General features: G+C 45.2%; 1 protein-coding gene across 8 annotated transcripts in view; it reads right to left on the bottom strand.

Annotated features, from left to right (window-relative positions):
* PITPNM2 (phosphatidylinositol transfer protein membrane associated 2) overlaps positions 1-15059 on the bottom strand; it is a 219128-nt gene that overhangs the window by 78936 nt on the left and 125133 nt on the right. For all 8 annotated transcript variants that reach the window (XM_019507150.1, XM_019507151.1, XM_019507154.1 and 5 more), the window contains 3 exons: positions 5401-5615; positions 3634-3755; positions 1728-1961 (listed from right to left, as the gene is read on the bottom strand). In XM_019507150.1, the coding sequence (XP_019362695.1) occupies positions 1728-1961; positions 3634-3755; positions 5401-5615 (571 nt within the window). The remainder of the gene's footprint in view (positions 1-1727; positions 1962-3633; positions 3756-5400; positions 5616-15059) is intronic.

Here is a 15059-nt window from a genome sequence, read left to right as displayed (position 1 = left end):
GAAAGGAATTAGTTTTTGAAAGTGACTAAAATAAAGACATTTTCTGAAGGCCTGGGCACACCTTTTTCATTTCCAAAGGTTCTGCACACTCAAAAAAAAAACTTGCTAGTTCACATAAGCACACAACTCGGGGGGTGTTCACCTAACTGAACCAAGCTTCCACATCTTCTAAAGGTCAGCTCTTCAATGCGTTAAAATTTAGCAATTTTAACTAGTGAACTCTACATTAGCTAGTGAAGACCCTAAATGCTAAGTTTGGTTGCTGGAAGAAAAAAGCAGGTTACGTTCATCTCCCCTGTTCCCTTTGGGGCATACCCTGTTGTAGGGTTAGCAGGCAAACCCAGGGGAAAAACAGCTCCCATGCAAATGTCATTTTAAATAAGATCCAACTGGAATGGCTCAGTAGTGGGAGCAGTAGGGTTTTTGCATTAGCTTTACAATTGTCTAATGAAAAGAACTCAGAAAAGAGTGCCAGACTAACACAGAAACACGTCGTTCCAGTGCTAAGACAGTTTTAATGTGGCACCTGAAGTGACTAGAAACATTAGGAAAACATCATTTAGGCAAAAAAAGGTGGGGTTGTGCCAGCCAGTTAATTAGCAGTGCAATCTATGGCCACTCACTCCATTTAATATGCATCAATACCATTAGTCTTTAATGATGATGAATCTAAAGGGCGCAACATTTCTACGCTGCTGAACATGCCTGTTAGAGGACAGCACCTTCTTCCCTGCCTAAGTAACATGGCTCTAAGGTCTGGACTTTTGGGAAGGGCACTAGGCAGGCTGCAGTGTTTTAAGTAAACATGACATTTATTTTCAGATAGGTCACATGTCCTGCCTATTGTGGCAAGGCTCAGAAACTGTAAATGGATTTTCTGCAAAGACAAAGCACAAATTATTACCCACCCTTCTACTATTGCCTCACTTGGAGACATAACTAAGTGGATGCTGCCTAACACAAATAGCAGCCTGCCTTCTCTAGAAGCACTGACCTAACAATGTGTTCATTAATCAAAGTGGCGCCTTTACTAGAGCTGAGAATAGTCATTGATCCACATTCAGATGTGGGCACAGGAAGGTAGACAGCTTTAAGTACTGCAGCATGAAGGGCTGCAAAGTTGTAACTATGCAGAGACACCAACCAAGTCTCCTGCCTTGGGAGTGGCAAATCCTTCCCTTTACTGAATCTTTTCCAAGGAACTCAGAGAGGACCAATTCTTTGATACTGGGGCAGCAGGATTTGGCCCAATAGAAGAAAATGCACCAGTCCTTGAAAAGCACTTGCTGAATGCTGAATCCGTGACAGATGCGTTCCTTCTTCTGAAGAGGAGGAGGAGGATTTAAGGCTCGGCCTACACTGGGTTGGAAACAATTCCCAGAACGCAACTGTGGCCAAACATGGCTAAGAACTGTGCACAGTATGACTGCAAACAACAGGACAATGCTGACTACAGTGAGCAATCCCACAGTTATTCTGCTTGGCACTGGCAGGATCAGATTTCTGATATGCCAAAAAGGAGAGACTCGCATTATGTCAACAATATTGTGTGCTCAGCACTGAGTTGAGTTTTCAAGTGTCTGCTTAAGCCCCTCTGCATATAAAGAAGACTGGATACACACTGCTTACTTCCTGTGATAGATGCCACTCTCCAACTGAGAAATGCTAAGAAATAACTTGAAAATTCTGACAGAAATAGGATGGAAAATAAGACTGGAAATCCTTACCAACGTCGTGGATGAACCTCTCAATTTTGGACTGCATCCCCCAGTATCGGAACTCTACTTTACAGAGTTTATATGCACACATGATTGGATATTTCCCAGGGTTGTTCGTGTACTCCTCAATCCAGTCTTCCGAGAGTGGCCCTCTTCTCGTCTTCAGAGATTTATAAAGCTTGGGATCCTCTTCCGCCTTGTATTCATGTGTAGGGATAGGGTCTTTAACAATATCAATAGGATCTAAAGGCAAGGAACACGAGACATTAAAAAAAAAGTTTATTTTTTCCCCTGAAGGAATATAAGCCACCATGTTTAAAGGTTTTTTTTTTCCTTTGGTGATTACCAGAAATATTAAAACAATTTAGCTTTTTTTTTAATTTACCCTTAAACAACAGATATTTAATTATATTTATATTTGTCTACATCGGGGTGATGACTTTGCCAAAGGAACTTGCACATGTAGTTTTAAGTAAATAGAAGCTTTACCCCTAGTTGATATTTTGGCCCAGGGAGGCTATCCTTTAGATCTATTATATCTTTTCAGCTGCAAAGAGCTCTTATACATTCTGATCTTCATATCCGCTAATGCCACCCAAAATGCTGTAAAGCACTGCCTAACTTCAGAGGCTTTAATACAACTGTCCTTTTCTAACAATATCATAGAACACACAGTAGCTATTGAATACCATGCCCCGGGTGTGAGCTTACTAATAACTCCTCATTTTTTTGGTGTCATACTGTAGAGACTATGCAATCTAAATTTTCTGCCTTTTAAGTCTAAAAATTATCCAATATACACTTTAGCAATGAAGGGGGAGGGGAAAACAAGCCTTGCAGAACTAATGAACATATCCTAAAAGGCCTGCAAATGAACCTGAAAACAATGGTAGAGACATCTAAACCTCAGTTTGAAAGTGTGGCATCTTCATTATTTCCTGAGAAATGGCAGGTCATTTGATAAGTTCTGTATGAGGAAACATGACTCAAGCCTATTTAAGAATGAGTCAATCTACTTCACAAAAGGCTCGGAAGGCAGGTTTGGCGTTTGGTGACAAGAACACGCTAATCCTGGTTGAAAATATAGACATTCAAGCCTACAGAAATTAAAGTAAAATTGCATCTTGGCATCTATCTTGGTCCATCGATGTACAGCATTTCAGGAGTGGTTAAGAAGAAAAAGGTGAAGCAGCCACTAGGTGGCCGCCTTCATAGCTCATGGACACCGATCATCACTAATTACACGGCTCCTAAAGGAAGCCAAGCACGACTCAAATCAATACCTGAGAATCTCAGCAGTTTCATAAGCAAGTAATGCTATAATATGGTGCAACTACAATAGCTGACACTCACTCCCACGCAACGGGTCTACTGCAAATGCTAAGGGGACTGGCCATTAGGAAAAGCGAACGGAGCCAGGATAACACTTGCCAATTTCTTTTTAGAAAGTTTATAAGGCTCATTACCCTGATCTGCTAAGGCGGCTGCAAACAGGAATTCAGCACAGAAATGACACAGAGGGGAAAGTGGAAAAGATCCGGGAAGTCTAGGCAGAAACAAGCTTCTTGCCGACAAAGCTTGTATGCTGTTAAAAAAAAAAAAGATAAAAAAATGACAGCTTCAGGAGCTTTCACGTTCTGGTATCTCAAAGATCATTGGAAGCTTTAATCCTCACAGCATCCATATGAGTTAGGGAAGTGTTGTCCCACTTTACAGACAGGATAACTCATCTGCCTAGAAACCACAAGTGATCTACTGAAGGCCACAATAGGCCCAGACCTCCCAGTTACTAGTTCTTTGTTGTAACCGCTGGACAATGCTTCGTCTGCTGAGAAAAATGAGCATTTATCTTCCATCTAGCAATTGAAAGGCAAGATAGAAGAATACAAAAGAGGGGTGGAAAAGTGATATTCACCAAGAGTTGTCTGTCTTTTTTCTGCAGGAGAAAGGTTGAACACATTGAAATGCTCTCCTGGATCCGCTTTGTAGTATGTTTCAATATCAATTGAGAACTTCTCCACAAAAGGACACGTGTACCTGAAAGAGAAGAGTTAAGTGGCTTTTTTAGACGAAAACCTTCTAGACTTAATGAGCAGTGAAGTGCTGTCATAACAGACATGTAAAAACTGGCTGTGAATCCAGGCTTGCTCTCTTTCTCATGCTTTACTTTCAATGTGCTTAAGATGCAATCTGTATATACAAAAAAAGGAGCCAGTGATTCTGAGCTGTGTAGTTTTTTGTTTTTTGTTTTTTTTTTAAGGCAAGAGCATGGCTTGGGAGCACAGCTTATATGGAAACGCTCTGCAAGCAGAGCCGACCGGAGCAATGTGCGGGGCCTGGGGCAAATCAGCTTGTGTGGGGCCCACCCTGATCCCATGCTCCCTGGATGCAGAGAAGCCACTGCCACCATCACCAGCGGCAGGGATGGGGAGCAGCAAGTGGCCAGATGTGAAGCCGGTGACAGCAGTGCCAAGTCACCGCAGCCACTCTGCCTGGCTCCACAGGACCCCACAAAGCGCAGGGCCCGAGGCAGTCGCCCCAATTCGCCCCCCCACCCCTCCCCGAGGGATGGCCCTGTCTGCAAGAATCAGATCCCAAGATCACAGAGAGGATCTCTCATATTACGCCAATACTGACTACACCCAGCACTAATGTTATAGTGAGATAGGGCCAGATCCCCCTGTTCAACCAGTGAGAAATGGCACCCACACAGTCAAAGCAACATGCCCTTGAGCTACTGATGGATGAGTCATAGCAGGAAAGAACATTTGAGAAATAAATCATCCTGCTTTCCATCATAAGCAAAGGCAGTTGAGAGACCGCTGCACCATGTAACACAATTTCAGGTTCCCTGGGTTGTATCGCTAAGTTGTATTTTACATGGAAGCATCAGAGAGGAAACAGTAGGCATCTTATGCTTCTGCACCATGGGTCTCTTGATTCCCTTGTCTGGGCATTACACATGGATGCTGCATGCAAAGATGGTGTTCTCTACTCCATCAGATTGTGTAGGCCATTCTACCCCCAAAATGCCATCCATCTAAAGCCCTTAGCTTTACATTTCTCCACTAAGTATGACCAGGATGAACCTAGCTATCAGGACTGATCTGAGACATGACAGCAACACCACACTTACCAACCTGTGGCCCAGGAAGTCTTCCCAAATGAAATAACCAATATGTGGTAAAATACAGGATTTCCCTACATGAGGGTGCCATGATGCCTCTCCAAGTCAGTAGACAGAAAAAAATCCCCAGAGGGCCCCACAAGCTTTTTTTCTCTATTAGAAGTAGGAGTTTGTTTGTTGGGTTTTTTTAAATCATCTTCTGTTGAGATAACAGCAAAGCCCTCAGCATGGGTGCATCTAAGAACATCCCAAGTATTTTACTTTCAGTCTCTCTTCTTTTTCCCAGCTAGACCGCTGCAAATAACACAATCCAGATTTTCCATACTGGAGCACACCAGAGCTTATATTTAGACATAAGAGGCCAAGTTCTGATGTCTTTCCACAGTCTGCTCAGATAAAGATTGAGTGAGGATCTCTGGACTTAGCCCGACCTCTCTCTAAAGAAAGCTCACAGAGAAGAACACGGTGGCATTGTAACTCAGTCACAGCAAAATGAAGTGGCACAAAGTCCTTTAGCTAACAGTAAAAGTCTGGGGATATCCCCAGAAATTATACCTTGTCCTTGTGTAAGGATATGCATTCCAGGACTCTTCTTCAACCCTTAATGCTGCCTTTGGCAGGATAGACCGGAACCAACTGGGTATGTGCATACCAATATGATATACTTTATGTGTATACTGCCCATTGCCACCTGGACCATCCATATACGGTCTGTTCTCCAGGATCTCCACTCCACTGCCTTCTCCACTTGTCTCCTCTCTGCTTTTTTTCTGAAAGGAAAACACAGCCATTGTTTTTGATGTGCCACATTTTACGTACTATGTTCTCACACCGTATTTAAACAGGGGAATCAGCAGTTTTCATATGTAATTGCCGTTCGACATAAGCCATTAACCACAGATTACAAATGGCTATTATTCATCCTTTGTTCCTACATTGGCCAGAAGGGTAGTCTATTGGAAACCCACGCAGGTCAGAAAACCTAGATCCAGACACTTCCCTGAAACTGCAAAGAAAGGTTGTTGTTTTTTTTAAACAGAATTAAAACGTTAGTGAGAAAATGCTCAAAATTATAGCTGGTACATTGCTTTGTGGAGTTGGAAAGACAATACAGGACCCCACACAAAGTGGCTACATAGGCACATAGCCGGTATACATTAATGAAATCCAAGACATGCTGTTAGTCATGCAGCCTACAATAGCCAAGAGTAAAGTGGTTAAGAGGTTTCAACGTGACATTATGGGAAGAAGAGAAACAAGACCTGCGTATAGTAAATGTATCAGCACGGAGCTATATGGTTATAAGACATTCTTAGACATTGGATTTACCATGCAGTGTATAATTGCTGGGGTGGCGGGCATTCAATAGCATTAGCAGTCTCTGCATGTCCATGGGCGACGGGGGAGGTCAGCCAATTCTCTCACTCTCATTTCTTGTGGGTGGTCTTGGCTGGCTGTCTTCATGCTGGTAGTAGCCCATAATGTGCTTGATGTAGATGTCCCTTGACCACTGGATGGTATCAAATACCATGAGATGTCTCATCGGTTTTGAGTAGCAGTGGGATACTCTGCAGACTCACAGGATGCCCTCAATGCTTAGGAGAGCATCCTGTCTACTTGTGTTACCCAAATGCCTTGGGCGCTAAGGCCCACCTGACTAACTAGTGGCGCCTATGGTGTGGGGCCAGCAAATGAATAACACAACAAAATGCTTAGGACAACTAAGGCAAAAACAGGATAGGCGTGTCGTGTGGGTCAAAGGGTCAAAATGTGGAAATAAGTGCACCTGAGGGGGAAACCGGGCAGTCCCCCGGGCCGCACCCACCGGTCCTCAAAGGCATCCAAGGAGCCAGCGGACATTGCTCACTGGTGCTCTGCCTGGAAACGTGCACACACAAGTGACAGGAAAGCAGCCCCACAGTTCCCGGGCACCTTCCCAGCCAGAGTCTCCTTCCTGGTCATGTACAGGGCCCGGTTGGCCAAGGCCAGGAGGAGGTTGACCAGGAGGTCCTGGGACTTGGTGGGGCTGTGGATGGGGTGCTCAAAAATAAAAAGGTGGGGGTGGGGGTGAAGTTCAACCAGAACCTCAGGAGGAGGTTTTCCCTTCTTCTGCAGAAGGGGAAGGAGACCAGGGTGTCTGGGAAGCTTGCCACATACACGCCCGTGGCAACGGCTCCATGGAGAAGCCACCAGATGAGGTCCCCAGTGGCTCGTGGGATGAGGATGGAGTACAGATTCAGCCACTGGGGTGCCCCAGCTACGCTCTCGCCGAGCAGGTCCCGCCACTTGGTGTCTGGGTGGGACATGAGGGTGGTGGGAGAGCATCCTGACAGTCAGCTCAGAATAGGCCAAACCATAGTTTTGCTGTTCAGTAGGCTGAAGTTTGGATCCAGATCTCAACTGGTATTGCACCACAACTGCTTCTGTACTACCTGAAGTACTGATAGCAGGGTTTTAACAACGCTGATGCATTTTTGCAGTGAGACAGAGTGATCAATCAACAAGTATTCAGTGCTATATCACAGGACTACATGCCACATTTTCCGACCCATACACTGTGGAGTTTTAGGGGTTTGTACTGTTGGTCTGCAGATGCTTCCTCAGCCTGACAAAGGGTTTGCGCCCGAAAACTCGCAAAGAAGATTTTTTCCAATTATTTGAGTTGGTCTAATAAAAGAGATCAAATTTACCCAAACAACCTTGGCTGCCTATGTCCTTAGATCAACACGGCTACAACCTACACCCCTAAAACATTTGAAAGGATAGCGCTTTGGCAACTGAAAACAACTTGGGTTTTCATGTACGAACCAACTGTAAAACGATATTGTAATAATGACCTTTTCTTTCTGGCAGGAGAACAAAAGGAAAGGAAACATGCTTTAACCAAACGCAATTAATAAGTTTCAAAAAAGATCAGAATCTCTTTGTTCAAGGATAAAATAAGCAACATAGCTATTTAAAACAATACAAAAAGGCTATTTGGTTTCAAAGCAACTCTTGAAACATGTTAATGCTCCCTGACATGAGCAAAAAAAAATCTAAATATAAAAGAGGGGATTTTTTGTGACCGGCAAGAGTGCAGATTAGAGAAGTAAATTATGAAGAAGTGCCTGCAGTGCCTTAAACATACTTCTTCTTAGAACAAGTTCCTGTCTTTCAGCCCTTTTGTAAGCAGCAATCAAGCCCTGTACAAATATTTATGGGAAAACACTAAATAATCTTGATGACCCAAAAAGTTGGCGAATCCAAAGGTCTAAGAAAAAAGGCAGGCACCCAGCAGGACTAGCAAATGTGTCAGACAGAATAACAGTAGAGCATCTAATCTAAACAACTGATACAAATTATGAAGCTCTATAATTTCATTGCAAGGCAGAAGTGCACTGCAACCAGAAGGAGGGGAAATATGGATATAATTTAGTACCAAATTGTTGGCTGGATGAAGATCTATCACTCTGGAGGGCAAAGCACCCTCAACATCCACCCAAATCAACAGTGCAGACTGCAGAGTATCTTCAGCACTAGGTAGGATCAACCCTCCTGTGGCTGCTGTAGACTGAGAACAGACAGATGTACGGATGGACAGTTGCACTCTGTTTGGATACCAAAATGCTGGCTGTTTAGTAGCCTGGCTTTATCTTTGAAGCTGATACTACAATGGATTTTAAAAAATCCCTCTGCTTTGTTCTCAATAATGGCACTGTAATTCCATACAGGTTATTTCAAAGCTTCAACCAAGTTGAGTCTGAGCACAGTAACTCTGTTTTTGCCTTTGTAATGGCTTCTCACTTCCCTTGTAATGTTTAAGAGGTTTATCCAGTGGGCCAGCCACTTTTGCTGTTCTGGTTACGAGCTCAAAGGCCCAGCACCTGCACTTTAGCTGACTAAACTCCCACTGAACAGATCAGCATGTGAAGCATTAATGGATTGTCTTTGGAGACATCCTCCACAGCAGCATGTGCCCTTTTAGAAAAAGCCAACTCCCACGTCACCTCAGACCCAGTCATCGGGATGGCAGAACAGCCCCATTAATTTTTTTTCGTGCTGCATTTACAATGTCATCTACATGAAGTGTGGGAAAGGAGGGGAAAACTGAGTGTAACTCTCTGGAGCTCCACCCATTGGAGAAGCTAAAACGTGACGTGCAGGTTTTCATAGTTTCATACTTGTTAGGGGCTGGAAGAGACCTTACAGATCATTGGGTCCAGACCTCCCTGCACGTGTGCAGAGAAGACTGCTGGGAGCAGGTGACCCCAGAAAGATGGGCATCGAGACGCTACTGTGATCTTACAAGTGCTGCTGTTCAGACATTCTCAGAGGCCAGGTGGATTAAAAACAGTGAACGACAGGCATACACCTAAAGCTCCAGCTTCAAGAACAAAAAAACCACCAGCACCCAAGACTTCATTAAAGCAATCATCCTCATGGCTGCAGGGAAGAAGCTGGCTCCTCACAACCATAAACCTACCCTTTTGGCTGACACAGGCTCTGTCCTACTATTCCAGGGGTAGGCAACTTTTTTGGCGAGAGTGCCAAAAAAAAAAAACACATCTTGGAAGGTGCTGGAGTGCCGACATGCCAGAGCCCAGAGCAGCTGTTTGCAGCCTCCCGGCTGCAGCCGCCCCACAGAGCCCAGTCTGCTTGCAGCAGGGTCTGCAGCCTCCCAGCGCCTGCTGGGAGCAGCCTGGGCTCCTTCCGTGGCAGGCAGCAGCTGCCTAGAGCTCGAGCTGGTGGTGGTGTGCCAAGCAAAATGGCCTTGCGTGCCATGCTCGGCATGTGTGCCAGGGGTTGCTGACCCCTGTACTATACTCACTCTAAGTAGGATACAGGTGCTAAGCAAACCACCCCCTAGCCTTGTGACTCCATGGCTCAGAAGGGGGACAAGGAAGGGAGAAGGTGGAAATGCAACTCCTCTCCCAAAGGTCACCCAGTCCCTTGCTTCTGGCACCAAATCAGACACCGCTAACAGCAGAGTGCGCAGATCTACAAGCCTCCCTCTCCTTTCTGGCACCTGCTGAAAGCAATGAAATAGTTAATGCTGACATTTCAAATATCGGTGCTAGACATACGAGCAGGAACCTTGCTTACGTCAAAAGTATATGAATGCCCACATTTACAATTCAGAGGGGTCCACACTGCCATTCAAAATTTCCAAAGGGGTCCAACACCTCCATTCAAACATTTTTAAGGATCCACAAATGAAACAAGGTTGAAAACCGATGGGCTGGAGACTTCTATTTATGTAGTGAAGTGAAAGCTAAGGGGAGATTCTAGCAAGCCCTAAATAAATCCCAAGTCACTGACCCAGCTCAGTAAGAAGTCTGAACTGCTGTCTTGCTTCAGCAGCTCCCTCTGCCACAGGTCTCTCCACTCCCAACATAAAAAATGAACACCCTGGCAGAAGTAATGGCCAGGCCTCTAGCTGGAAGCGTTTCTGCTAAAGAAATATTTATTTAGCACCTTCCAAGCCTCTGTAAATGTTCCAATTCAGTCCCAAATGGGGCCAATCATTTCTCTATCAGGAAGAAGTCTCCTGCTCTTCAGACTGTCCAGAGATAGGTTTCACTTGTCTTACAACACAAGGCAACACTCTCCACAAACAAGGGGCCATATCCAGGCCTGGGTCACTGGTAGTTCTGGCAGGGATGTAGCTGGGCCAGAACAGTCACTCGAGCACAGTTAAATGGTGATGAACAGTTTGCCAAAAACACCCGACACGAAGACGACTTCCTGCCTGCTTCAAAGCCCAACAGTATCACAATCATCACAACACACAGCTAATGCAAAATTGTCATTTTTTTCCTTGTAACAGAGTCATTTGCATTGAAGCAAGGTGTTTCAAGTGTAACCCAGTTAGGGCCCTGTGATCGTGGCTGATTTTGCAGAAGAAAAATACCACAGCATCAATACTACTGCCTCAGCTCTGGAGGATCCCTCCAAGAAATATTGCCAGCAAGCCAACACCCTCCTCCACCACGGTCATTCTCAAGCCCTGTCTCCAGCCAGGTGTACAGGATGCCCCTAGATCGGTTTGCAATTCCAGGTTTGGTGCCTGTGAGCCAGGTGCACTCGGGGGTGGTGCTGAGGACGAGAGACAAGCAGCAAGGCAAAAAGCTGGCTGCAAAACTACGGTGCAGAACACAGGAGAGAAGGGAGACTACTTAAAAAGGCTCTAAGCTAAGCCCAAAGACAGCTCAAGAGCAGTAAAAGCACTGCAGCAAGGGACTGCATGCAGGCACTTACTCTGTTTTAATCTACTACTTCTGCAACCTGAAGTGAAGGAGTTCACTTCAGTCAGGGCTCAGGCTGCTGTCTGGTTCTGCACAGTCCAGCCAGGCCAAGGGCAAATACCAACACTAGCAAACACAAGCGAGCACCCAGCTGAGGCTGCTTGGCATGCTTATATACTTTCCCTTAGATCAGCGGTTCCCAACCTGTGGTATGGGTACCACCAGCGGTGCGCAGACAACCTGTCAGTGGTGCGCATTCACAGATTTATTATAATTACTTTACATGACAAAAATTTGCTGGTGGTACTTAAGGCTGTATCATTTTAAATTGGTGGTGTGCTACCTGTTAGACTTTAGGAACCGCTGCCTTAGGTTACAGGGAAAGCCTACATTCCTGCTCATGGCTTGGGAAGGACTCAACAGATTGGGTTGAGCTGTGAATTGGTCAGCTGTCCAACTGTTTATAACAAATGAACCACCATATACAAGAGAAAGGAAACGGCATCGTGCACCTGAGTTCTATCTGCAAAGTTCAGGTTCGACTGCATGGTTAGTTCAGGGAATGAGAGCAACTTGATTTCCCACTGTGTGGTCTGCCCATGTCTGTTGTGACACTGCTATATTCTGAAGAGATGTTTGTAACATGGAACCCATCTGTAAACAACAATTAAAAAATAACCATTGATTAGGAAAATGTCTGGCTCGAGCAGTATCTGGCAAGCCTTCCCCACTAACAGTCTGGTTGCTGAGAACTGCAGATGTGCTGGCATTTAAGGTTTAGGCTTTTCAGGACTTGTGTCCTTACAAAATTCAAGATTTTAATGGTTTGCCAGCTTCATTACTCGTTGGTACCAATTGCTAACATTTTATCTCTCTATAAACATCTAAGAAAAGGTTTCCAGCAAATGCAAATAGCAGCTAACAGCCTTTATATGCAAGTTCATCTAAGCCATAATCGCGGTAAATGCTTTTATATTGTATTACAACAGGAAATCCAGTCATCCCTTTAGGAGTCTCTCTCTCTCTTCTGCTGATGACACTCCATGTTCCAATAGCTTTCCAGGACAGATGGTGACATAGATCCCTTCCAGCTAAAGTAATAGCATTAAATTACTCGTAACAGGGAACCCAGAGAAGCAGATGCACCGTGATTAGCAAGAATTCCAGTTACTTAAAGGCTTCTATTAAAATCAATCTCTTGGCACAGCACCATAAACACAGGACACAATACATGACCTCACAACAACAATTATGGAATGAATAATTCTGATGAATGTCATCTAAATATTGGCCAAACCTGACCCCATTTGCCATTAGTCCTTTGCAACAGAAAAATCAAGGCCCCTACATAAAACATTTCCACTAATAAAGACAGGTTGAGTGGCTAGCTTAAAGATAGTCTATCCACTCCCCAAATTAAAAACTGTATCTCCCTACCAGCTAATGGGAGGGGTGAATTCTTGTAAACCTTTGCTTAGGCAAGTGCGCTCACTGGAGCACAATGAGTCGAGGCTGGCTGAACGCAGCTTTCGCATCTGTTTCCAGCGGGTTGCATTTTGCTAACAGGTATGGCAACTGTTGGGCTCAGAAACCTCAATAGCATGAAAAAGTCACAGAATTTGCTGTGTGAACATTTACCAGGGTTTTTTGCAGAACAACAACTGAGGATAAGATAAACTGGTTGCAGTACACCTTTTCCTGCCCAGGGGGAATCAGACAGCCTCGCACTGGAAGCAAACCCTTGGGCAGGTAAACTTTCCACTTGGCATTTTTGTGTTGTGTCTCCACCCCCAGCAGGGATGGACACTACCCCAGCACCGAGACTGTGATCTGGGTTCTACTCCCACCTCTGCCACTGACTTGCTGTATGGCATTCAGCAAGTCACAGAGCCTCACTGTACATCTGTTTTTCCAGTCATTAAGTGTACTTGTGCTGGCCTGAAGCCAGACCACAACGGATCCGTGCTACCGGCATGTGACAGGTGGAGTTCTTCTCTACTGCCTTGCTTAGGGAAAAATGTCAAATAATGGGCTGAAGTTCACAACCATCATCAAGCAATAGCTTCTTTAGCCTGGAATAGATCACTGCAGGTGTTACGGTGCAGTGAGATTCCCCACAGTACAGGAGAGGCTGACACTCTCTGTTATGAAAGTCTGACGGCTGTACCTACTCCTGCACCTATTCTCTCTCATCACCCAGGAAGGGAAGGAGTTGAGCTGAGTGCCATCCAGCGTACCAAGTTGAGCTCATGAGGGAGCAGAGTTCTTAGCACAACTATGCTGCTCTCCCGCCCTGTCCACAAGCTGTTCTCGGGGGGCATATGTAGCTGAATGATTAAACAGGATGCCAATTCCTCTTTGTCCCAGAAACTATGACACTGGATTTGCAATAAAACTTACTATTTCATTAAGTTAGCAATAACGGGGCTTTTACAGCTTGGAAGAAGTTTTCCTTGAATGTGTCACTACAACCCCCAGCTTCAATGGAAAAAGCAGCAACCTGCAGTTAAAGAGTGTGGCATCTGCTACATCTCCTCGTTGTAGGCTGTACTCTAGGTGCAGAAGTGCTGTTTTAGCTCAGTGCAACGAGCTCATGTAATCAGAGCATTAAAAAAGCAGTCACACCACCATCCTAACCAGGCTGCCCTCTGCTTCCCAGTGCAGCCTGCATAGTTTGCCACTGCTGTACCAACCAGCAGGCCAGGCTTGTTCACAGCCCACTCCTGCAGTCCAGAGCTGGGGAGGTGACATGTCATGATACACAGGCAAGAAGAAGAAATCAATGATGTTTCTTTGCTACCACTGCTCAGAAACAAGAGCTTTTCATCTCTCTTCAAAGGCAAAGGAAAGTCAAAGGCACTCACTGCTCAGGAAGGGGCCTATTTGGGTGGGTTTCTGGACTGGCACACATCACTGCTGCACCTGGAAGTTGAGAGAGGTTCAACATAATCATGCCTGGATCATCTCACAGACTGTATCAGCATTTCTCCCGGATGTGTGGCAGGGTGCAAAGACCCATTTATGATTCAGCAAGCCCTTGCCAATGACTACACCTCACTCAGACGGGGTAGAAGCGACACACTCAGGAGTAGCAAAGGTTAGGTAGCTGGGAGTGCTGGCGCTGCTGAAAGACCTTTCCTGGATGGGAGGCTACAGACATTGCCAGAGAGCCTGCAGGAGCAGATCACATCCAACTCCCAGGGAAGGAGGCAGATGGCTTATTCTCTACGCTGCTCCTGGGATCTCTGAGATACAGTTTGACTTAGGGACCCCAAGCACAGGAATCCTCCTTGGGTTTTTTGTTCCTTTTAAAAGGCCTTCTCAGCAAGGGATGAGCTAAGAGTGCCCAGTATTCATATGGAAGGGAACCTGGGCTCCATTGTAAAATGTCTACTCCAAAAGGACCTCAATAGCAGTAGATCACTGATAACTGTACAACCCAGCAAGCGCCTTTCAGGCTATTATGCTCCAGCCTTGTTGAACAACTTGTTATTCTACAACCCCCAACAGCAATTTTCTGCAGATTCTCATTTCTAGTTATACTGAGGTCCATTACTGGTGTCCTACAAAGTCCTTCTCCTCAAGGGTCAAAATTGGACCCTGGCCTCCCATCAATAGGGTCAGACAGGACAGTCACATCATAGCCACCAGTTTGGACCTGGAGGCAGAAAGAGATCTGCAGCGTCCTTACTGCTTTATGACACAGCCTTCCTATGCAACTCCTGATCCCAGGGGCACAATAAAATATACACTCTATAAAATAAGGCTGTCATATTTTCAGCCCTAAGATATCACAGTACATTCCAGATATTTTATTATGTCACACTTTATCTCCAAGAAATAAGGAGGCATCATCGCTCTGATTTAACAGATGGGGAGCTGAGGCACAGCAGACTAAAACAACTCGACCAAGATGTCGCAGAGAAGAGGTGTTACACAACCTAGGACAAAACCCAGATCTCGACTAGCAGCCCTTACCACCAAAAC

The sequence above is a fragment of the Gavialis gangeticus genome, unplaced genomic scaffold (genome assembly GCF_001723915.1).
Source record: "Gavialis gangeticus isolate Ggan-Ray unplaced genomic scaffold, GavGan_comp1, whole genome shotgun sequence".
NCBI classification, from domain to species: Eukaryota; Metazoa; Chordata; order Crocodylia; family Gavialidae; genus Gavialis; species Gavialis gangeticus.
Note: the sequence above shows the minus strand (reverse complement) of the source record. Positions and strands in the feature narration are given on the sequence as shown.